The following is a 26,088-nucleotide window of genomic DNA, read 5'->3' on the forward strand; positions in this document are numbered from 1 at the left end:
ATATCACAGAAGCAGAGATACGAGGAAAGACCAGACAGATGAGGAAGTTGAGAAAAGGCATTATATTAAGCGAGAAAGAGTGCAGACAGTAGTAATTCAGATCCCAAAAAATAGGGAGAAATGCTTTTGGGAAAATGCCATACTCTGTATATTATACAGTACAGTAAAGGTCAGCGAATACAAAAGCGCTCATGCATAATTGGGCAATGAGAAGCAGACAGGCTTAAAAGGCACCACAGTGTATAGCAGAGGACTTGATCAAAAACTAAAATTGGGACCAACTCTGTAGAAAAAAAGTTTTTTTTTGGTAATTTACTGTTTTTACAAAAATGCATCCTACATGTTAAAGGGATAGTTCACCCAAAATGAAGATTCTGTTATCATTTACTCACTTTAATATTGTTACAAATCAGTATGAATTTCTTTGTTCTGACAAACACAAAGAAAATATTTTGAGCAATGTTTAAAACCAAATCGATCATGAGCCCCATTCACTTCCATGGTATTCTTTCTTCCTACTATGGAAGTCAATCAGGCTTGGTTACAAACATTCCTCAAAATATATTTTTTTCTTCTTCATCAGAACAAAGAAATGTATAAAAGTTTGTAACAACATGAGAGTGAGTAAATAATAACAGAACTTTAATTTTTGGGTGAACTATCCCTTTAAGAAAATTTTGTGAATTGATATCTTTAAAGAGTAACTAAACCCTTAACCAACTTTTTTTAGTTAATGATCTGTAAGAATTGGGCTTTTTTAGTGCGGTTCATTGATTTGAGTTACTTTTTTGACATTTCAGTATAAAGTGTTTCAATGCTACAATATATGGTGCAAAACGTCTGAGTGCTGCCCTCTTCAGGTTGAACGGTGGCTACTGCAGTTAAATTTTCCTACTGGATGATGCGGTACTACGTGATGTAAGCAGGTTCAAGCTAACCACGTCCTTGTTACGATCTCACCACACCCATGTGGTCCCCTCTATCTCCGTTGGGGTCTTCCCACTTTTCTTGCACTTTTTCAAATATTGCCAGTGGGTGGAGTCAGGCTCTGACCAGGGGTTTAGTTACTCTTTAATATTGATTGAGTAAGGTCATGTCAAAGATTAAAATAAACCCACATCTCATTATATTATGAGACTAGCCTGGATTTCAAAAGCAGGGTCACAAATATGTATATCAAAGTGAGAGATCCATCAGAGGCAACACCTCACCTGATGCATCAAAGCCTCCAGATGGCGCTGCAGTGGCAGTAGTGCTGTCTGTTGCCGCTGGTGTTGCAGGTACAGGCACAGAGCCGAAGGCATCAAAATCTGACTCCAGCAGGTCAGCAGGGGCTGCAGATGGCACTGGGGTAACTGTGGGGGCAACTGGTGAAAGTAACCCTGAAGACATTGGGAGAGAGTCAATGGCCATTCAAAATCCACAATCATAAACACACTCATATCAACATAAAGGGGCGGTTTCCCGAACAGGGCTGATCCCAGTTCCAGACTCTTGCATTATCACATATCTTAACATATATCAGTGCTGTTGTTTTCAATAGCATGTTCAATATGTTTCAATATTTTACTAAGTTCTTACCTCAACTTAGATGAATTAATACATACCTATCTTTTTTCAATGCTTGCACTTAATCTTTGTACAGCACGTCGTGAATGTGTTAGTATTTAGCCTAGCCCCATTCATTCCTTAGGATCCAAACAGGGATGAATTTAGAAGCTACCAAACACTTCCATGTTTTCCCTATTTAAAGACTGTTACATGAGTAGTTACACGAGTAAGTATGGTGGCAGAAAATAAAACTTGGCAATTATTTAGGCGGATTAAAAATGAGGACTATATTGTATGGCAGAAGAGCACTTAGTTTGCAGCACTACGACCTCGGGCGCAGTAATATTGACGGAAGTTTGAGCGAGAGAAGGAGTAAGTGCTAAGTGCTCTTCCGCCATACAATATAGTTCTCACTTCTAATCCACTTAAAAAACGTCCACGTTTTATTTTGTGCCACCATACTTACTTGTGTAACAGTCTCTAAATACAAAAAACATGGAAGTGTTTGGTTGCTTCTAAATTCATCCCTGTTTGGATCCTAAGGAATGAATGGGGCTAGGCTAAATGCTAACACATTCACAACGCACTCTACACAAAGATTAACTGCACGCATTTTAAAAAGATAGGTATGTATTAATTCATCTAAGTTGAGGTAAGAACATAGTAAAATATCGAAAAACTATGTTGTTTTCCTTTAAAGGTCCTAAAATAAATAAGTCCTGGATAAATCTAAACCCTGTACGGAAACCGCCCCAAAATGTGAGTTTTTCTAATCATCATATGTGACACATACCCCCAAGCAGGTCACCTGATGGTGCTACGGGTGCAACGGTCTGGGACTCCAAGGCAGTGTCCCCGAATGCGTCTGTCCGGGCCATCCCATAACGCAGCATTAAGGAGGGGAAACATTAGTGAGCCTTAAAGCTGCATACACACTGGGAGAAGGGCAGATGGAGAGAGTGAGCCGGGATTTACACCAGACAACACACTCCCACACCAACACATAAACAAACTCACACAGACCGCAAAAACAATGACGCACTGTGCATGTTCCCACACATGCAGTCGTCTACACATGATGGCACGGCATGCAAACACGTACAATAAACCTCGAATGATGCATCTCTTTCGAACTTCATCATTGGTTCATGTAACAGATGAATTAACAGACACCGACTAAACACCATATGATTTGGAGACCACACACTGAATCAGAATAAAAAGCATTATAATAAATGTACAGTTACTGCATCATACTTACCAATAAAAATCATAATTTTTTTTATTTGGCAAGCACCTTAATCCAAAGTGACTTACTGTATAGTATATTTAAGATATAGATTTTATCATTATGTGTATTGCTTGGGACAGACCCAAAACCTTGGTGTTGGTCAACCAATCTAACAGAGCTACAGGAACACTGAACTTAAAACGCTCAACACAAATGTTTCACAATCAGACGCAACAACCAAACCATTTTGCAATTGTCATAATTTACTGACTGCAACCGTGGAAACCTTTGGATATTATATATCGGAATATGCTCTTCAGGATGGATGTTTTTTATGAGGGAGTTTAAAGGACACACAAGGAGGTCTAGTACAGGTCCAGGCTCAGCTTTAGGAGGAGAGACGGGAGCAGCTGGAGCAGCAGATGCAGCAACCACAGGAGCAACAGCCGGAGCATCAAACGAGTCTATGAAAGAGAGAAAAAAAACAGGCTTTCATGCCTCTACACTCCTTCATTTTAGTATGGTGATTAACTTTGAAGCAGTGGCGTAGAACAGGGTTCCCACATCTTAGTTAACTTCAAATTCAAGGACATTTCAAGGACTTTCCAGGTATAATACCCTCAAATTCAAGTATTAAATGTGGGGACACATTTTAAGTGAGAGCAAGGTTACATCGTGTTACCTTTTAAAATACACTGTTAAAAATTCCTTTCGAGGGAACTCACGCTGCGTCACTGCGGTGACACTTTGGGGACGTCTTCAGGGGTAAGTGCGTCTGAATGTGTATATCAAATTCAATTGATGGTGAGGCTTAACAACAAAGACAGGGTGACGCGGGAGCCAGGAAGTTATATCGCTATCTGAAATATTGCCAAAGATGGCGTTACAAGGACGCAGAAAGTATGGCAAGGGAGACGCAGCGCGAGTTCCCTTCTCAGGAAACAACAGTTATACGTAACCCGAGACGTTTTTATGTGTCAAACACAACTATGCAAAAAAGCATTTTGGTATGAATCAACATTTGCATACAGAAGATATACGCATTTAAAGCGAACATTTTAGCATGTGTGCTTAACTCTTTCACCGCCAGCGTTTTTTAAAAAAGTTGCCAGCCAGCGCCAGCGTTTTTCATGATTTTCACCAAAGTTTAATGCCTTCCAGAAAATGTTCTTCTTTAAATATATAAACATACAATATACCAAATGAAAGAACAGACCCTCTGCTTTCAAACAAAAAAAAAAAAACGTTTCATCCTACCTTAAGTACACCACATTTTGAGCAAAAAGCAGAGATAATTCAATTTTTGTGATGGACTTTTCATAGAGATCCCAGTCAGAGCGATCTTTAAAACAGACACGGACATGCAGCCGCTTGCCATAGGGCAATACTTCCGGGTGGATAATAGCAGTATTGCGGAAAGACGGAAAATCTCGTCATTGGCGGGGAAGCGTTTCTCTTAATTGACGAGATATCTCGTCAATGCCGGTGAAAGAGTTAAAAAGTCTAGAATTTTATGATATTATCCTACACTACACAGGGAATAATATGGATTTTTTTGCATAAAAATAGATTCAAGCACTTTCAATGACCAGTATCTATATATGTATATTTTCAAAAACTTCCCAGGGCCTTGAACTTTTTGACCCAAATACTTTCAAGAATTTCAAGGACCCGTGGGAACCCTGGTAGAAAGCAGTAGATGGTTACTAGGCTGTTTCATGAGGTTGCTTGGCATTGCTAAGGAGTTTTATCTGGGTAGGGTTAGGTTACTGGTTACTAGGGTGTTCCGTGTGGTTGCTAGGTACTGTATTGATAAGGTGTTTTACTACTTCCAATACAGTGGTGGCTCGTGACTGCTCATCCGAGGATGCCCTAATTCAAAATAAATGTTCGGATTGTCACGTGTGTGGTTCCCTTTTCCAAAATATGTGTCCTGCGTGTCGAGAGATCCTGTGTGCACCACAAGTTTTGTCAAAATAAGTGCCTGCTGCACACGCGTCAAAAACGTTTATGATAAAAAGACGCTCACGTTCCCAAAATACACGCTAGACACCTCCTTAACAGTAAACTCTGATTACGCATGAGATTATGCGAGTATCTGGCAAACGGGAGCGTCTCTTTTATCATAAACCCTTTAGACGCGTCTGCAACAGGCACTTATTTTGGCATGACACGTGATGCACACACGATCTCTCACATATTTTGAAATTACGAACCACACACATGACAAGCTACATACATGTTGTGACAAACTTCGCATCGTGCACCCTCAAAAAAAGAAGTCACCAGCCGCCACTGTTCTAATATTACTGAAATGCAAGAAAATAATATCAAGTAAAATAAAATACTACACAAATAAGCAATCAAACAAATTATTATAATTTAAAAAAGTAATTGGCACTTTCACAAAAAGGGTTACTTTTTTATTTGAGGCAAAAATCAGATTTTTTCTAACAAAAAACAAGTAAGCATAAAAACATAGCTAGCTTAAACTTTATTAAACGCCTGCACCCTATTTGTTGAAAATGCTAATTCAAGGTACAAGAAAACATTATACAAAGATCAGAGACTCACCAGACAACAGGTCACCAGTCACACTGGCCTCAGGCAAAGGTGAAGGCCCTCGAGAGACGGCAGGAAGATCTTCAAGACCAAGACAAAGCAAGAAGGTGAAAAGGAAAAGCAAGAGAAATCAGTAGGGTGCATGAGTGCACTTAGGACACACAATCGTGCTTTTGAGGGTGCAAACATGCACAAGTCCACGTTCCACTATGAGGACAACCCAAGACGGAGGGGGAAAAACAGATGAATAAGAAGATGAAGACTAGAACAGACGAGACGTTCAAAACACGGGAATCAATTCCTGTACCTGCACCAAACAGGTCTAGGCTAGGAGTTGTTGCTTTGGGCTCTGTGGAGGAGCTTTGATCAGGCATAGAATCAAACATATCTATAAACAAGGACACACATATGTGTTATGATTCTAGACAGTGCATATTATCACATGTTCTGAGAGGGAACACCGTTAAAAGTGACTCTAAAGAAGAGAAACATCAGTATACAAGTTGTACAAATGGCTAACTTAAAGCATTAATCGATTTCAATGAAAGTGCAACATTCAAAAATATCAATAAATGATTGCATGACATGGTCACTGCAAATCCTGGATTTTGACCAACTGCAAAAGGCCAAATGTGAATCAACAACATTGACCACCCTTTTCCTTGTCGTACGACATTTTATTATTTGAATATTTTCTGATATTCATTTAAAGGTGGTAAAGATCATGATTCACTATGATTCAAAATCCAAATAAAGTATAAGTCTAAATGAGAAATGATCATAAAAATGTTAGGGAACTAGCTTAGCAAGTAATTAGTAATGCAAACACAGGCAGAATGACAGCAGAGATATTACCACTAAAGAGGTCTAGTGTCGGAACGACCGGTGGTTCGGCTGTTGCAGATGTTGTGGATGTGGTAGTCACGGTAGGTACAGAGGGGGCCGCTGTTGGTGAAATGCTCGGCTCGGGGCTAGTAGGGGATGATACGGACACAGTGACTTCCCTCTCTGCTGGCTTCATGGCAAAGAGGTCCAATTCTGGTGCAACACTCGAACTCCCCTCTGATGGTGCCCAGGGGTCTTAATTGGGAAGGGGGTGACAGTGGAATGAGTAAGGTGTGTTAAACAACAAACACTGCAAATAAAAGAGGACACACTAAAAGCTCAACTTCAGGAGCGCTGAAGTTAGGGAGAGAGGAAATGGATTTGCACACATTTAAGACCCGTTAACCATAGTACAACCACCAGACTGATGAAAATGGGTTACCACAGATTAAAAATATGTAGTATTAATACAAACGTTGCAGATTTGCCAGAACCTTGTAATGTGGACACAAAGCTAAAGTTAATGTTAAAGTTCAACACATCCACAAAACATGATATTCACACATTTAGTGTATCATGCAGCATATTGTATGTACACTACATTAAATACATCCACACAGATTGTGCCATTATAGGACAGCTCGGGTGAACACGGTTACTTCTTTATTGAAATACACATTTATTTTGTTGGAATGAATCATTGATATGCAAATATACAGTCTTGTTCAAAATAATAGCAGTACAATGTGACTAACCAGAATAATCAAGGTTTTTAGTATATTTTTTATTGCTACATGGCAAACAAGTTACCAGTAGGTTCAGTAGATTCTTAGAAAACAAACAAGACCCAGCATTCATGATATGCACGCTCTTAAGGCTGTGCAATTGGGCAATTAGTTGAAAGGGTGTGTTCAAAAAAACAGCAGTGTCTACCTTTGACTGTACAAACTCAAAACTATTTTGTACAAACATTTTTTTTCTGGGATTTAGCAATCCTGTGAATCACTAAACTAATATTTAGTTGTATGACCACAGTTTTTTAAAACTGCTTGACATCTGTGTGGCATGGAGTCAACCAACTTTTGACACCTCTCAGCTGTTATTCCACTCCATGATTCTTTAACAACATTCCACAATTCATTCACATTTCTTGGTTTTGCTTCAGAAACAGCATTTTTGATATCACCCCACAAGTTCTCAATTGGATTAAGGTCTGGAGATTGGGCTGGCCACTCCATAACATTAATTTTGTTGGTTTGGAACCAAGACTTTGCCCGTTTACTAGTGTGTTTTGGGTCATTGTCTTGTTGAAACAACCATTTCAAGGGCATGTCCTCTTCAGCATAGGGCAACATGACCTCTTCAAGTATTTTAACATATGCAAACTGATCCATGATCCCTGGTATGCGAGAAATAGGCCCAACACCATAGTAGGAGAAACATGCCCATATCATGATGCTTGCACCTCCATGCTTCACTGTCTTCACTGTGTACTGTGGCTTGAATTCAGAGTTTGGGGGTCGTATCACAAACTGCCTGTGGCCCTTGGACCCAAAAAGAACAATTTTACTCTCATCAGTCCACAAAATGTTCCTCCATTTCTCTTTAGGCCAGTTGATGTGTTCTTTGGCAAATTGTAACCTCTTCTGCACATGCCTTTTTTTAACAGAGGGACTTTGCGGGGGATTCTTGAAAATAGATTAGCTTCACACAGACGTCTTCTAACTGTCACAGTACTTACAGGTAACGCCAGACTGTCTTTGATCATCCTGGAGGTGATCATTGGCTGAGCCTTTGCCATTCTGGTTATTCTTCTATCCATTTTGATGGTTGTCTTCCGTTTTCTTCCACGTCTCTCTGGTTTTGCTCTCCATTTTAAGGCATTGGAGATCATTTTAGCTGAACAGCCTATCATTTTTTGCACCTCTTTATAGGTTTTCCCCTCTCCAATCAACTTTTTAATCAAAGTACGCTGTTCTTCTGAACAATGTCTCGAACGACCCATTTTCCTTAGCTTTCAAATGCATGTTCAACAAGTGTTGGCTTCATCCTTAAATAGGGACCACCTGATTTACACCTGTTTCTTCACAAAATTGATGACCTCAGTGATTGAATGCCACACTGCTATTTTTTTGAACACACCCCTTTCAACTATTTCAACTAATTGCCCAACTGCACAGCCCCAAGAGCGCGCACATCATGAATGCCGGGTCTCATTTGTTTTCTGAGAATCTACTGAACCTACTGGTAACTTGTTTGCCACGCAGCAACAAAAAATATACTAAAAACCTTGATTATTCTGGTTAGTCACATTGTACTGCTATTATTTTGAACAAGACTGTATGTCTGTCATGGACAGAATTATATGACAGATGAATCTTTATGTGCAAGCAAAAGCAGGGTGTAATAAATAAAGCAATGCAAATTAAATTACATGCGTGCACACACACACACACACACACACACACACACACACACACACACACACACACACACACAAATAAATGGGTGCTAATGGATCTTTTGTATGGATAAGCACCCACCAGATCCACCACATGCATCGGCAGCAGCTGCTGGGGCCACGCCCTCGTTTGGACCATCGCCTGGGGAGGGGGCAAATGCATCTGGACCAAACCAGACCAACAAAAACCAAAATAGAAAAAAACAAGCATGAACAAGCAAAAGAGAGAGAGAGAGAGAGAGAGAGAGAAAGAAAGAAAGAGAGACATTTCAATGTCAGTGATTACTAATGAACAGAAACACTCTATACAACCCGAAAGGCAATAAAAGTAGACCAATCTAGGTTGTATAGTTTAATTCAGTGTATCTGCACACACACACACTGAGGGAAATGAGCTTGGCTGCGTGTCATATCCTGTCAATGCCTTAAGGTCAAAGTGTATACAGACTACCGGCACATCCGGGAACTTGACTGTAAATTTCGTCACCACCCCTTTTTGGGGGAAAACAAACTAGACTTCTCATAGACTTCCATACAAAATAGCGGAACAAAACAACGTTCGCACACAGTCGGCAGGCGCAAACAACCCAAGAAATCACTCAGACCAAACATGCTGAGCAACTATCTGTCCACCCTGCTTGCCATAGAGCGCGAAAGATACATTAACACATTTAATTTGGTCAATATAAAAACAATATGTGTAACAACGCTATCCAGTGATTGCTGGAAATATCGCTAAACCAGTTAGTTGTATGGCTGGACGGAAAAGTGAGCTCAGTACTCTAAATATAAAGACATAATACATAAATACGAAGTAACTTTCAAATACGAAGTAAAATCATTCACTGGCTTCACTGTTGACTCTATGCGGTAAGAGTAAATGTCAGGGTAAGACACCTCTGGCCAAAGTGGAGCGTTGTTACACAAATTTGACGCTGTGAGAATAAAAGGGACATGTTTTTATATTGACCAAATGAAATGTGTTAATGTATCTTTCGCGCTCTATGGCAGGCAGGGTGGACAGATAATTACTCAATATGTTTAATTTGAGTGATTTCTTAAGTTATTTACGCCTGCCGGGTGTGTACGAACGTTGCTTTTTCCCGCTATCCTGTATGGAAGATGTTGGGCCGGTTGTGCGTATGGCTTTGACAGCATGGCTCCTGTGAGCTCAAGCAATGATGGACCATGTGGTGTTTGCTACAGTATTTCACACCCCTTTAACACTCAATTGTTGTGATCGTGTAGTCAGGTAGAAATGATTTCCTTTATCAGCAAAAGGAAAAACCACCATAGATTTAAATGTGAAAAATTGAATCAACTGACTTCGTAAGTAACTGTGTATAAAATCCTTATAACGCATAAGCTAGCCCTTGGTTACATGTTGCGCTACGCTTGAGAATACTTGCTTCTGATAGGTCAACTGTGGTCAAATTCTATATGATAAACCATATACTGTATATCCACTCTAAAAACAAACGGTGCTATATAGCACCAAAAGTGGTTCTTTGCTCGCAACCACAGAAGAACCGTTCCCAGCGCCACACAGCACCGGTAAAGCACCTGTGCAGAACCACATAGTGCCACGTAGAACCAAATGTGGTGCTATAGTGGTGCTATATGGCACCTATATGGTTCTACACAGGTGCTTCACCGGTGCTATATGGCACTTAAAACGGTTCTTCTATGGTTACGATTCAAATCAACAGTTTTGGTGCTATATAGCACCGTTTTTTTTTTTAGAGTGTATGATCAATGACAACCAAATACTACACTGTTGCACTCATCATGATCCATTTATCTCTTTTCTGACATCAATATTTGTTGCAAAACGAGATTACTCCATTTTTTTATTGTTCAGAAATCTCGTTTTTTGGTTGTGCATTCCAATTAATATCAATTCAACTGCAGTTGGTTTGTTTTGATTTAAACCTTCATTACTTAAAAAATACAGCTAAGTAGTCCCATAAAACAAAATAATAACATGATAACATAATAATAAACATATTTTGACAAAAAATGTTAAAATCGGATTTATCTCGTTTTGCAACGAAACTCTTCATTTCATCTCCATTTCTTTACTTGCAAGTAGCCATGTAATAACCATGATAAAGAGCAGTCAGATGCTCATTATCGTAAAACAAAACCCTTAAAGGTGCAGTGTGTAAATTTTAGCGGCATCTAGTGGTGAGGTTGCAAATTGCAACCAACGGCTTAGTCCACTGCTCACCCCTCGCTTTTGAAACACATAGAAAAGCTATGGTAGCCGGCACCGGACAAACATGTCATCGTCAGAGACAACTTAGTAAAAAAAATTGTCCACTAAGTGCTTCTGTAAAAAAATGGCGGCACAAAATGGCGACTTCCATGTAAGGGGACCCTCTGTGTATGTAGATAAAAAGGTCTCGTTCTAAAGTAATAAACACATAACGGTTCATTATGAAAATTCCTCATACACCCCTGATAAGATAGTTTTGTATTTTATTTTGCATTTCTATCAGAAGATCCTTCTAAAAATTACACACTGCACCTTTAAGTATAATACAAAACCCATCTGCTTCGCTCTGGGTCCTATTCACCATGTTTGGTTGTATAATTATCCATTACCAACACACATACCACAATACGATCATATGGTATCAAACTTATGCCAAATTAGGGTGAGCTGCTATTTTTGTTTGTTGCTTTTGCTGTAAAATAAGGCTGATCATTCAAAGTTGTCTGCTATGGCTAAACAATCAGTGATGAATTATTGAGAAAGCTTTCAAGCCAGAAAGCTAATCATAAGTGATCTAATCAGTAGTTTTCTTCATTAAACAAATGGATCTTAGCTCTACGGTCCAATCCACTGAAACAAAGATGTTTAATCTACATAAATAGACTTTTACAAATAATACAAATTAAGTTGTATGTTAATCAAAAAGCCAAAATGTTAAATTAGAGACCCAAACCGTTTAAAATTTTATTTGTGCGCATGTTCCTTTAAGATCGAACCCATGACGTTTGTGCTAATAATGTATTGTTCTACCAACTAAGATACAGGAACATGACTTTGTCAACTAAGTTAGGACAAGCACAATGTAGTACAAAAATGTCCCAATTTCAATGTAACATTTTTATTGGTAATCCCATACCACTGAGCATACAGACTGACTATGCGATCAAATGCAACAGAGTTGTGATGTACAAAGAGGCAACATGAACAGCATTCCTTAAACCCAAAAAGACCTGACTGACCTCCAAACAGGTCCATGTCTGAGATTGTGGAAGCAGGCGCAGGCACTGGCAGCGAGGCAGGGGCAGCGATGGCATCGGCTGCAGGTTCAGTAGCCCCGGCAACGGAGGCCGCAGGAACTGCGGAGGCAGAGTCAGCTCCAGATACTGGTGCATCAGCGCTAGCGGCTGGAGCAGCAAGAGTGTCTGGAACCCCACAATAGCCAAACCATAAGCAAACCAAAGCATTCAGAGATGATGAGGAGGAAGAGAGGAGAATGAAAGGCTTTTTTTGCATAATGACGTTTGTGTGTCTGCCTGTATGTTAAGGGCTAAGGGACACATTTTTGTGCAATAGCACATACACATCAAAAACACAAATAGCTCCATCACTGTTTTTATATTCATGTTACTGTAAACAGAAACTGTTTGCTTGCAAGTTTCTGATTTTTATCCTGCCATCATTTTTTATTATGTCAGTATTTTCTTTGGATTTGGTTGTCTGAACCCCTGTTGCAGATGTTTGGTGCCGCTTTATTAAAAGGATAGTTCACCCAAAAATGAAAATTCTGCCATTATTTACTCATCAAGTTGTTACAAACCTGTATACATTTCTTTGTTCTGATATATTGAGAAATGTTTATAACCCAAGAAGCCCGCGTACCGATAAACCGCTCCAACAAATTCAACGGTGCAACGCCTCGACCATCAGGTCTTCATCAGGCACAATTATTGTGCCTGTGCCTGACGAAGACCTGATAGTCGAAACGTTGCACAATTAAATTTATTGGAGCAGTTTATCAGTGTGCGGGCTTCTTCTGTTGTTTTTCGTTGATTATTTGTTGCCCAGCACCTGTACTCTAACATTTTGGGGTTTTTAAATGTGCAGTCCTCCTCGCAAGCTTTTTTAAATGTTTATAACCCAACAGTTTTGGAGCATCATTGACTTCCATAGCATTTTTTTCTTACTATGGTGCTCAATAACTGCTTAATTTACGTCTTCATCAGAAAAAAAATATTTATAAAGGTTTGTAACAACTTGAGGATGAGTAAATTGAGACAAAATTTGACAAAATTTAAATTTTGGGGGTGAACTATCTGTTTAGTAACAGACGTTGTTGAAATTATTTTCTTGTAATCAGTTAAAATTATGAAAAATCAATAAAACAAGCAGTGTAATGAATTACTGTTGACAGTAAGAAGTAAAGTAATAATATAACTTTACGTACAAAAAATAAACAAGTAATGCGTAAAAAAACTTTTTTGAGTAACGGGACCATTGACTGCTTATAATAATCATGCCAATTAATTATTAAGGGATTAAATACGCACATAACGGTTTAGCTTTAAAGGATTAATCAATTTTCTTAAAAAAAATCCAGATAATTTACTCACCACCATGTCATCCAAAATGTTGATGTCTTTTTTTGTTCAGTCGAGAAGAAGTTATGCTTTTTGAGGAAAACATTCCAGGATTTGTCTCATTTTAATGGACTTTAATGGACCCCAACACTTAAAGGGATAGTTCACTTCAAAATTAAAATTCTGTCATAACTCATTCATCCTCATGCTGCTCCAAACCCGTATGAATCTCCCCTTTCTGATGACCACAAAATACGATATTTTGAGAAATGATGGTAAACACACAGCAGTGAGTGACCATTGACTTCCATAGTAGGAAAAATAATATTTTGGAAGTATTGTAATAAATGACTAAGAAAATATTTTAATAAATTATGGTAAGCACACAGTTGATGGTACCCATTAAATTCCATCATATTTTTTTATTCCTACTATGGAAGTCCATGGTCTTTTGTAGTCTATGGTCACACTGCTGTGTGTTTACCATCATCTCCCAAAACATCGCCCTCCGTGTTCATCAGAAAAAAGAAACCCACACAGATCTAGAACAACATGAGGACAAGTAAACGATGACAAAATCTCCATTTTAAAGCGAACTATCCCTTTAACAGTTTTAGGTTAAGCTGGCGCATCACACAGCCGAAGTTGTGGTTTAAAAGTGCATAATTTTATTTTTCTTGCCAAAAATGACAATCGTTTCGCTAGATAAGACCCTTATGCCTCGTTTGGGATCGTTTAGAGTCCTTTGAAACTGCAAGTTTAAACTGCATTAAAATTGTTAAGTATTGGGGTCCATTAAAATGAGAAATCCTGGAATGTTTTCCCCAAAAAACACAATTTCTTCTTGACTGAACAAAGAAAGACATCAACACCCCGGATGACATGGTGGTGAGCAAATTATCTGGAAAATGGACTAATCCTTTAAAGGCGCTAGTACAGACACACTATTTTACTCTGTAACATCTCATTTATGTAGATGTGAATGGACCTCTCTACAGTATGTAAAACCTAAAAATCATATTTACTCACCATCACCAAGCAAATCTGAGGCAAAATTTTAAAAACAGACAGGAAAATAAGGGATGTAGGGAGACAAGAGAAAATAAAGACTGTGTTAGATGTAAATAAAGGTATATTATCGAATTAGGTGATCCTACATAGTAAAATTTTTCTCAGAAACCGAAACTTTCAAGCGTGTTTGGAACGCATAGCTGGACAAAGTGCAAAAAAGGTTTTCCAGTTATATATCATTACAGACTCAGGATTCTCCCTTAATATTCTACTAATTGACCTTTTTCGCTTAAAAACAGCTTTTGCATTGCGGCTCAATAAACTTACCTGTATATTCAGAGGAAATAAATTAAACACTTGTAGTGAGCTACAACATAAAACTCTAGTTCAATCCCTGAAGCAATGAACATAGCAAATAAGATCCATTGATCTGAAATGTAAAAACTGCTCAACCTAACAACAGGAATAAAGAAAAACAGCTCACCTCCCCATGATGCTGTGGGAGCGGCTGTAGCTCCTGCACTTGGTGCCAGAAGATCGAAATCCACCAGATCATTAAAACCACTACTGCAAAGGGAAAGTGAGCAAGAGTGATGCATCTCTTGTAAGAGCATCTCAAAAACCATTTTGTCTGTATGGTTAAAGCAATAAGAAAGATTTTAACTCACTTTATGGTGGATGCAGCTGGTGCTGCTTTTGCAGGTTCTGCTGTGGTGGTCTCAGGAGCTGCAGCTGCGGTGACGGGTTCTGCTGTTTTCGCAGGGGTACCAGCTGGCGTTCCATTATTTGTTGGAGATCCTTTCTATATGCGTTGTGCATTTATCATTGGTTTAATTTAACATACAATAACATCTTAAAATGTGACATAATTAGATGAATGACATACGTAGTTTGCGAGACACTACTCACCTTTGTTGGTGACCTAGTAGTAGAAAACAAAACAAGATCAGCTTTTTTAATTTTAGAATTATATTATAATTATACTTTTTTCCTTTTAAATAATGAGAAATCATTTTCAAACAGCAAGCAGATGGGGAAAGTATTCTGCATAAAAAATGAAATATATTAAAAATCCCTGTTTTAAAGGTGCATTGTGTAGATTTTTAGCAGCATCTAGCGGTGAGACTGTAAATTGCAATCCCATACGGCTCAGTCCACAGCACACCCATCCCTTTCGAAATGCATAGAGAAGCTACGGTAGCCGCCACAGGACAAACATGTCAAACGCGCTCTATACAACAGTTTGCCTGTTTACGGCTACTGTAAAAACATCATGGCACTAAATGGTGACTTCCATGTAAGGAGACCCGCGGTGTATATAGATAAAAACGGCTTGTTGTAAGGTAATAAAAACAATACATTTATTTTGTAAGGGCTTTATGCACCGCTGATAATACAGTCATTTATATTATATTGCATTTTTGTCAATAGATCATTCTAAAAGTCACACAATGCACCTTTAAGTTTTTATAAAACAAAAACCCACACACCATGTAAAATACTAACAGCTATCATGCTTTAGAGGGATTCGGTTAAGATGCACATGTCCCAAGACCTTGTTATGAAAATTATACACAAAGTCCATACTGACAAAAAACACCCGTTCACTCTGGGTTAGTAGTAGCATTAAGTTCATTCTGGTTCATTGCCTGTACAGACCGAACTTAGGCTACGTTTACACGTGGGCAGCTATTTTCATAAACGGACATTTCAACCTCTCCGGTTTAAAAAACAACATTGTGCACACATGTCAGTTTTCAGAAAAGTGTTAATTTACACGTACCCATTTATATTTGCCGTCAAGAGCATGCCAAACCTGTAGGTGGCGGTGTAACAAGAAGCTCAAGCCCACGTAAGCCAATCAGAATCCCGAAAATGGCAACAGCAACGAATCACTTCCTCTTTTGGACAAGGTCGCACTTTTGATGTAGGTGCGAGCATAGATATGTATAAAAGCTAGATGTGTTACGGCGGAGTCTCTTAACGTCATCGCCTGGCGGCCATCTTACCTCAGACATTTCGCTCACTCGTAGCATTGTGTTTAATGGTGTAGGTACTTTTATATGACCATAACTTGCTCAGTTTTTTACCGATTTTCAAACGGTTTGGTTTCTTACAAACGTTATTAACGTCCACTTTGGCCGGAGTTTTTAGAAGGAATCAGTTTCAAAGACGAAATCTTAGTTTGCGTGTAAACGAAGGGCGCAAACATAGGGAAATGTCTCAGTTTTTCAAAATAACCATGTACGTGTAAACGGGGCCTTAATATTAATAAAATATAGGGGTGTCAAAGGATTAATCGCAATTAATCGCATACAAAACTTTTATTTTGTATGCGATTAATCTTTTGACAGCCCTTATAAAATTATATATATATATATATATATATATATATATATATATATATATATATATATATATATATATATATATATAATAAGTTAGGACTGAAAATGTGTTCCTTCTATAAACAATTTGAACCTCAGCATTTTCTGATAGAAGAAAAACTAAAACTGAAGTTCAACCATATGTTCTATAGAACTGGAAACTTCACCGTTACAATACAAAAACAATGTGTAATATATTCAGTAAATAAATACTTACTCATCACTGTTAATACAAAGCAAAAGAGGAACAGTATTATTATTTGTGAAAAGTATTTTATCGTCATTAGAAATGCATTACTTAATAGAGGTAAATAGAGACAGTTTATATAATGCTTTCTAAAATATCTGTGGCCCACTAAATGAACACTTCCATATTTCCTTAAAAGCGTAACAAACTTACACTTTCTTCCCCTCCAATGTGTTAAGATGTGTCTCCAGAGACTCCAGAAGGCTTTCAGGTGCCTACAAAACAAAGTGTTACAGTGACCTATCACGAATAACACAATGTTTCACAAACACAATAAGACTAAGTCAAACAAGTAAGAAGGTAAGGGAAAGATAGGGCATAATAAATAACCTAAAAAGACAACCGAGATCATATGTAAGAGGTAATATATATATATATATATATATATATATATATATATATATATATATATATACACACACATTAATAGTAGGCCTATTTAAGTACAATTTACAAAAAAAAACACTGGTTGAAGGCAGAATACTTTAGTTCCCCCTCTCAGTGGGTCCCATGATGCACTGCAACATGCTCACTCATGCATTCAGGCACAACAGAGTTTCAGATCACATCATTGGCTGGACATGCCACATAAACACAGGTGGGTTTATCTCATGGGCAAAAATGCCATGCTGTTACAGCTATATAGGCCAAACAAACACTTGTTTTTATTATTATGATAAGAAGCAATACCACTGACATCAGTTTCCTTGTTTTACATAAAAACACACCCGTATCTACAGTAACACAACATACACAATTCATGCAGCAGCAATTAAACCAGCCTTGCACCTGAAATCATCTACCATCATACTAAATAGTATGTGAAAATCAGTACGCAAAATTAATAGTGTCCAAAACTTCGGTATGCAAAAGGGTGATTCTCTCGAAATTAGATTTATGAGGTGTCATGAAACATTTTGATAAAAAAAGTAAATGCAAAGTAAGAGTATTAAAATAAGAAGCATACAGTTACAAACACCTCTTCATGTACTATTTTGCTCATGATTTCAAATGACATCATACAAACCAATTTTGTTGTTATTCACATTTAAGGGGAAAATTTTCATTACCGCAACATGTCCACGACTGGAATTGGGTTTTTTGACATGGAAATATTTATAATGAAAGAATCTTAAAAATAAAAAGCTTCAGTGCATGTTATACTATAAACATTTACAGTAAAGAAGCATGTGGTATTTGGTGATCACTGGTAAATGTAGAGACAATAATAAGGAATATAAATGTGTCCAAGAACTTTTTTCTCATCCTCCGCAACAATTTTCAATCATTGTTTAAACTAACATTTTCAAAAAAAAAAAAATTTGTTGGAAGGGACATAATTGACTGTGACACTCAAGATGGCTTCCAGGTAAGCAGTTCTTATTTTTTTCTCTCCAGATACAAATTGAAATTTAGTTTGTCATAGTACAGACAACTTTTTAGTTCTCATTACCGAAACATGAGTTTGTAAATGCATATATTTAATGTAATATCATGTTGTGGTAATGATAATTTTTTATAATGATAATCTAAAAAATGTAAATAATTTTATAGGAAATATGTGTTAAATCCTCTAAAAATAATGTTTATAGTAAGTTCAGACCTTAATCTTGTATGTGCAAAAAAAGGGGGCTTCAAGGGCTTTTTAAAAATTCTGATGCTAGACATGGATTTCGTGAGAAATACCCAAATGGTCTACTGCTTTGGGCAAGATTTTCAGTATGCATCTGATGAACACTTTTCTATCCCATAAATCCTCAGTATATACACACATTTATACATTAACAAAATAATTTAATGGAGATTTATTTGCATACAGTTAATTTGTATTGTGAAAACTGTGATTTTTCAACCATGAGTATGCGTGGTTAAGAACCTGCAAAGTACACTCAAGTCTAAGGACTCTTGAATGATTTGTTATCTTAACACATATGCTAAACTGAAAGTACACAAATGTTGTCTTCTGATATGAAATATGAAACTCAATTCATTGATATTATGCATCAGTCTTCATTGAAATGGGAGGGGCTAGCACAGAATTTAATGAATTGGACTAAGCCTTTATAAACGGCAAACAAATGGCCTGCAAGTCAACAATTCTGTTGGCCATGACATGCACAATAGACCACTTAGGGTAGTACAAATCAACTGGACCAACGTAGTAAATGTAATAATAGCCTGTGCACCTATCAATAGATTCCACTGCACCTAAAACCTGCAAGTAGAAATGCATGCGTTTATCAAATTGCTTGGAAAAATAGCATAAAAACCTTAACATACCCTATTAAAATGTATAATTCATTCAGTTTCAATACACATATTATACTGTAGCTGTGTATCAACAACCCAAGCCAATTATAACGAACGCCAAATCCAAAACCTATCCAGTCATGCATGCCTCCCTACACTACCTGCACTGCACCACCGACTCAAAGTTCCTAAAAAAGTCAACCATCCTGCCCTGACATCACGCACAGCATGCTTACAGAGCACAGCCTCATTAACTACCCATCTGTAGTGTGAAAATCACACCGACAACTTAACAGAGCTTCCACAATGGCAGAACTGTTCGGGCCTCATGCTTGATAGCACGGTTACATTCCTTTACATTCTAAATTTAACCACTGACTTTAAAATGTCAGCATGCTTGTGAATGATTGTGGAAACTCTGTTCTTGATGGTTCCTCTTGAATAGGATGCAAATGTGGTTGCAGCTCATATACTCGTCTCGGAGCACAAGCATTGCTGCTGCTCAGCTCAAGATCCTCACATCCAAAACGTTTTTTATGCAGATTGCACAATAAGCACTAATGATTAACTTTAGCTCTTTCCTGGCCTGTGAGCTTCCCAAAAGTGACACTACTCACACTCTCAGCCTGTAAGATCAATCTGCACCTCTGAAATAAGAAGACACGGGTACACATCTGTCAATCAACCAGGTGCATTGAGGACAGAATTGATCCATGGAACACGTCTTCTTTAGTAATCTCCAAAAATGAGAGAAGAATGACCTGGTATGTGTTACACATGGATGTCTGTCCTGCTAAAAAAAAATCCAAGGATAGTGGCTCTGTTTTGAAACACAGTAATTGGTTTTAACTGGTCATTGGCTGGTAGACCAGTAACAAATTAGGTACCAATTGATCATGTCAGCTTGTTGACCAGCTACAAACCAGTTGGAAACCAGCTACCATGTTCTAAAACATTTTCCAAACATTTAACAGTCAGGAAAGGGTCTGATAAAATGCTGGTACTATTAGTTTGTAGTTCAAAATACATGCAACACCATTTTAAGAACACCACAACACTTACATGCTATGTTAGTACGGACGTGGAGAGTGTTGGGTGAAAAATGGAAAACACAATCTAATGAAAGCCTTACCTGAGTAAGTTCTGGAATATCGTTTTTGTCAATTCCCACTTGCTGTTGGCAAAATAAAATGAGGACATTAAACAACCACTTATGAAATCTAACACTGAACATTAAAAGATGTGAAATATTTAATTTACCTCAGCGATTTTGAGGAACTCTGAAACTCTGGTCATTCGTGTCAAAAACCTTTTATAGATTTCCAAAGCGTCTTTGCACTGTCCTTTCTTCATCTGGAAGAATTTCTCTACAAATTGATAAATAAGTTTGTAGAAATAAAAAAATCTTTGCAAAATACAACAGCGTGCACAAAAATCCATTTAAAGGAGATATTTCACGAGACTTTTTTCATATGTCAAATAAATCTTTGGTGTCCCCAGAGTAGTACATATGTGAAGTTTTAGCTCAAAATACCATATAGGTAATTTATTGTGGCATGATAAAATAGGCACTTTATGGCTCTGAGCAAAAATGCACCGTATCCCTTTAAATCCAAATAAGCTGCTCAGGTGGGCAGAGTCTCAAGAGCTTGCGCTGTAGACAAGACAGAAGGCTCTCAATGTCAATGTCTCAGAAGTTTCTCAATGTCAATGAAGGATCCTCGGAAGCCAGAATTTCGAGGATGCTACGTCATCGACCGCCGTCAAAGGACTGTTCCAATGTTGAGGATCCTCGGAATTTCAGCCAAGGACTGAGTCCTTCGTTCGAGAAATATCCCATATAGAGGAAAGGATGCATATGTGAATCCTTTGCGCTCTTCGTGTGCGGAAATCACCTACAAACCTTTCATTGACGCAATGATGTGCACTTGCTAGCCTGTTCCATTTACGTGTTCTCCGAATGCTCAAGAGGAGCCTCGGCTAGCCTCTGAAGGAAGTGACTTGTAAGGAGTAGTCCTGCCAAGGAAGTATCCTTGACATTGAGAAACGGCCAGAGCATCAATAGGGAGATTCTTTTACGAAAGAAGTTAGTAAGCAATGTTCAGCATTATATATTTGAACAAGTTTAAAAAGTCAATCATCTGTTTTATGCATACTAAACACATGTTTATCAGCAGATGGGGAACATTGTGGAATAAAAATAAAGACTTTTAGGTCTCATGCTGCAGTGTTTTAAACAGACACAGTGATTTTCAGCATGTTACAATAAAATACACTTCCACAAACACTCAGTTTACTTTTTGACCAAACCACACAAGCACATTTAAATGATCTGTAATAAAACAACACGTTTAATGCTTAAACTTTAGAGAAACAGATCAAATGACATGTTTATGTTAATTGTGTATGATTGAATGCATTCGCGTTTCTGTCACTCTCACACTCTCTGTCTTGTAACTCCTCCTATTCATTTGAAACTTCAGAGAAACATTAAACAACATATTTATGCTTATTGTGTATGATAGTGAATATGCGTTGCTCTGTCACTGAAAGTGAACCGTCGGGTTGCTTTCTCTATCTCTCTCACTTTCTTTAGCTCACTCGCTCTCTCTCACTCACTTGCTCTTTCTCTTGCACTAAGATAACGTTAATCCTCATCTTCAACCTTTAGAAAGACCATTATAACTAGGCTACTGTTTGTATTTGAGGGAATACAAACGCGTCGTGCTGTCAGTCATTCTTTCTCTCTGTCTCTCGCACTCGTGAGGCCGCGTCATGGTTGGATAGCGCAGATGAAGGGGCGGTATCATTATAAAAAGATCCGCTTAGTACGTCATGACCTATATATTCACATGCTTGCAGAGAGAGCCTTACCAAAACAAAGTTACAGGGTTGCTATTTTTCATGTTTTCTGGGTTGGTAGAAGCACTGGGGACCCGATTATAGCACTTAAACATGGAAAAAGTCTGATTTTCATGGAATGTCCCCTTTAAGGGAAAACTGAGAAGTACCTAAAAGATTAATGATCCCATCATTGTAGCATGCATACAGCTTGATCAGATCCTTGAAGAGCAACAGGAAGGCAGCATTGATCACCCCATTGACAAGATCTTTTGGATGAACCTGAAAGAACAAAACAAGCTAAGACTGAGGATCAGGTCGAAGAAGAAATAACTTTCACTTTCGATACTTGTCGAAATGTAATAGTTTTACACCAAATACATTTTACTGAACATAAATGCTTCACATGCAAACTTTAAGTAAACATTTCAAAATTGTCATTATGACAGATTGTGTATTGTGTGCATCGAGCAGCATATGATGATCAAAACACTCACGTCAAACTCCAGCAGAGCATCGATCTGACTCTGCAGTGTTGGCATGCCTTTTAAAAGTTTGTCTGGTGACATAGTTCTCATCACACCATCAGCACTGAGAAAGAAATATACACAAACATTGACTTCTGGTTGTCAAGGAAAATTGGTCCTTTTAACTGAGTGCCCAAGCATCATTTCAAGAATGTAAAGATTTCCGGGCGGTTTTCCGGGCAGTGCTTATCCTAGTCCCAGACTAAAAGGCATGTTTAAGATGCCTTAATTTAACACAAATCAGTGCCATTTCTTGTTTCAAGATGCACATCAGTATTGTTTTGTAAGTAAAACTCATTTACCCTTTCTTCACACGACCAAAGTCGAAAGCCATCTGTCTATAAGCAAAAGCCTTCTCGTTCAGATATCTGCTGTAGCGTCTGATAAACGTTGACATGTCATAACCTAAAAATGAAAGCAAAAATAGAACAACAAAAGATGAATAATTAATAAAGTGATAACTGCAGCTTGACTGTCACATCAATAACAACTTTAATGGTTATAACTAGGCCTGTCAGAATAGCTACTTTTCATAGGTCGGTTAAATGCCCCGAAATAGTCGATAGTATTGTCTTTTTTAAGAACATTTATATCACAGATTAGATATGACAATAAAATAGCATAATAATGCAAGTACTTAATTTTTAAAAACACAATTTTGATTTTTAAGAATATTAAGATAAAAATATGAAATATGAATATGAAATTGGAATGTAAGAAAAAAAAGAATATTCTAAACATTAAAACATAAATAAATATTTTAAAATATGCATTTCAATTTTAAACAGCTAATAGTGATTGTTTAGTATAAATCCCAGTTTCACAGGGTTAATTGCTTTAGATTTTAATCTGCGCGTAATGGCGCATACTCACAGATGCGATCAGTCACGTTTATAATAGCACAAAACACTGGATGTTATGGTTATGTTTGAGATGACTTTTTATTTGTATAGCTCTTTTCATTGGCGCAGTTTCTGAACAGAGTAGACATGCTGGCTCGTTTACGTGAATTTCCTTTCCTCACGTCGGAGATGCGGGTTGTAGCTTTAAAACCAATTCCAGTCGGATTTATTCATGCACACGTGTAAACACTATGGTAATATATCGCCTCTCCAAAAACTACAGACGTCATGTTCACCTATCGTCCGTTATAATGACTAATTGTGTACCCAGTTGTTTTTTGTGATTTTCTATGTAAAAATACATAGGGATGCATCGAAATGAAAATTCTTGGCTAAAACCGAAAACGAGGTACTAAGTATTAGTACCATTGCATTTATGGCTATGACTGTGTACTAACTTTACTAGGGATGTGACCGATCACAAAACTCACGGTTCGGTTCACATTACAGTTTTTGAGGCACGGATCAGATTATTTTTCGGATCAGCAAAAAAGGAGTGGGAAAAATCTATTAACAAATAAAGAAATTACAATCATTTATAAAAAAGAACACATTAAGTAAGGTCTGAAATTAGCATTAGGTATATCAATCATATTAAATGAATCATAACTGTCTTTATTGTATAAATTAAATATGATGATTATTTTTAGTGCTACAGAAGTGATTTTTTTCTTTGTCTTGGGTTGTTTGATTAACATTAATGACACAGACTTAAGTAGGTTAATTGAGGTTACTATCTCTTTAAGACCAAATAAGCACAGATTGGTTTCTGACTTTAATCTATACATACACTTAAGCCATAAACAAATGTTTTTATTAGAAAAAGAACACTGTGGAGATCATTTTGTTTGTATTTGCCCTGTCAATAACAGAAAGATTTTATGTTCACTTGCTTTTTAAAACGCGTCTCTTTGTGTATGCACTACTGAGTGCACTTAAACGCACGCGCACACACAGACAGTCGCTGCACATAAAAACATTACATTGTTTTTCATTGCTCTATTTGCCAAATGTATTTTAATGGATTACATTTTGAGACAAATTTAATTGTTTAAAATCACTTGAATGTTAACATTTGCAAGCCCTTGAAACATGTGCAAATGGTAAACTTTCCCTACTTAAATTTGCGTATTTAATCCGTGCTTCGCATGCGAGCCGATCCGTAATCCGTACTGATTCACGACCTCGGGAGGTAGGGAACGAATTGAGACACAAGAATACTGAAATGCGTCACCCCAGACATTTAGCTTTAGACAAGTACGTGCAGGTCGCGGTTTCTGTTTGCGTCATCACAACATTTCGACCGTGTTGTTTCGGTGATAAAGTCTTTCAGCCGAAAACCGAAAATGCTCTTTTGAGCCATTTTCAGACGAAAATTTTTGATGGCCGAATATTCGGTGCATCCCTACATAAAACCTTAATATCTTTAATATTGATATTATATTATAAGACTTTAGCCTGGATTTCACAGGCAGGGTTACAAATACATAAAATTAATTAAATGAATGCTATAATATTAATGCAGTATGCACGGTCACAATTGGTGAGGGCATGCAACCTTTTCCTTCATTCGCAATGCATGATGAAAAAAATCACAGTTCATCTAAGTTCACCAAAGCAATGTTCATGTGAAATCTTTTCAGATGCGATTGTGAGTGACTGTTAAACTGACAGCAGTGCAATTAATTAAAGCCAAGTTAACATTCCATTGTAATTTCAATCACGCTATGCTATCCAGAATGATTTTGTCTGGCAGCTGCCGTCCACGTCAGATCAATGATGATACTGTAGTGTCCCATTACCAAAGGTCAGATTACACTGCACAAAATACTACTCACCATGGGAGCCAGTTTTGTCCAAAAAATTACTAAGATTGAAGAGAGTGTTCCTTGAGGCAAGGTACTGAATGAACCTCTGAAACAAAAAACAACAATTTGCTTTCATTGTAATACTTGCAGTTTACATGGAATAATTCAGACCCAGTGCTGTTTCACACGATTTAGAGATGTAAATTAATAAAAGCATGCATAAGACAACAACCGTATAGGAAAAAGTAGTCATTGAAAACCCTGAAATTACCTCAGGAGAAATTATAAACAACAATGAAAGCACTTTTTGGAGTAAGTGTAAGAAAGATAAGAGACCTGCACTCTCAAGGTATATGAGCTGAATGCAATGAGGCTATCCATCACATTTATTGAAACGCTGTATGCATACAAGGCCATGGCATAAAGGTGGTTTTTATATGAAATATTTTCTGAATAAAATCAATAGAAGATACTGTTAGGTAATAAAATGCTAACAATCAAATCTAAAGTGCATAAAAACAACATCATTTTTGGCTACAACTGGAATGAAACATTAGCTTGCTACTTACTACAAATACATTACAGTATATGCGGTATATTATCTTAAATTGTTTCTAGATATTCCAAACAGCAGTGTACTTTGTTTCATATTGTATAAAAAGTGAAAATAGCTTGAGCTTATGTTTTTCCAAATTCTTGTTTATGGTGTTTAACCAAAACCCCATTCAAAAAAAAAAAAAAAAAACATTGATTGCTAAAATGCTAACTCGTTTCTGGGTTTTGCTTACGAAAATCTCTGCAGCTCCCTTACCATTTCATTTACATTTGCATATAATATGTTTTTTCCAATAATAACCAATTCAAATATCCATGTGTAAGGGGAGCTACTTGTGACATATTACACAGCACT

General features: G+C 37.5%; 1 protein-coding gene across 7 annotated transcripts in view; it reads right to left on the minus strand.

Annotated features, from left to right (window-relative positions):
* The window catches only part of LOC129448250 (clathrin coat assembly protein AP180), a 61,031-nt gene that overhangs the window by 7,537 nt on the left and 27,406 nt on the right, over nucleotides 1-26,088 (minus strand). For 3 of the 7 annotated variants that reach the window (XM_073872278.1, XM_073872279.1, XM_073872277.1), the window contains 19 exons: nucleotides 25,209-25,284; nucleotides 22,771-22,873; nucleotides 22,439-22,532; nucleotides 22,112-22,223; nucleotides 20,361-20,467; nucleotides 20,233-20,274; nucleotides 17,004-17,065; nucleotides 15,126-15,138; nucleotides 14,885-15,018; nucleotides 14,701-14,783; nucleotides 14,235-14,249; nucleotides 11,868-12,050; nucleotides 8,713-8,793; nucleotides 6,200-6,424; nucleotides 5,652-5,732; nucleotides 5,357-5,425; nucleotides 3,139-3,246; nucleotides 2,345-2,416; nucleotides 1,212-1,382 (listed from right to left, as the gene is read on the minus strand). In XM_073872278.1, the coding sequence (XP_073728379.1) occupies nucleotides 1,212-1,382; nucleotides 2,345-2,416; nucleotides 3,139-3,246; nucleotides 5,357-5,425; nucleotides 5,652-5,732; nucleotides 6,200-6,424; nucleotides 8,713-8,793; nucleotides 11,868-12,050; nucleotides 14,235-14,249; nucleotides 14,701-14,783; nucleotides 14,885-15,018; nucleotides 15,126-15,138; nucleotides 17,004-17,065; nucleotides 20,233-20,274; nucleotides 20,361-20,467; nucleotides 22,112-22,223; nucleotides 22,439-22,532; nucleotides 22,771-22,873; nucleotides 25,209-25,284 (1,831 nt within the window). Of the gene's footprint in view, nucleotides 1-1,211; nucleotides 1,383-2,344; nucleotides 2,482-3,133; nucleotides 3,247-5,356; nucleotides 5,426-5,651; nucleotides 5,733-6,199; nucleotides 6,425-8,712; nucleotides 8,794-11,867; nucleotides 12,051-14,234; nucleotides 14,250-14,700; nucleotides 14,784-14,884; nucleotides 15,019-15,102; nucleotides 15,139-16,652; nucleotides 16,827-17,003; nucleotides 17,066-20,232; nucleotides 20,275-20,360; nucleotides 20,468-22,111; nucleotides 22,224-22,438; nucleotides 22,533-22,770; nucleotides 22,874-25,208; nucleotides 25,285-26,088 lie in introns of those variants that run through there. The other 4 variants (XR_012371582.1, XR_008645678.2, XR_008645679.2 and 1 more) reach the window with 4 other exon arrangements.

Source organism: Misgurnus anguillicaudatus, chromosome 10 (genome assembly GCF_027580225.2).
Source record: "Misgurnus anguillicaudatus chromosome 10, ASM2758022v2, whole genome shotgun sequence".
Classification (NCBI taxonomy): Eukaryota; Metazoa; Chordata; class Actinopteri; order Cypriniformes; family Cobitidae; genus Misgurnus; species Misgurnus anguillicaudatus.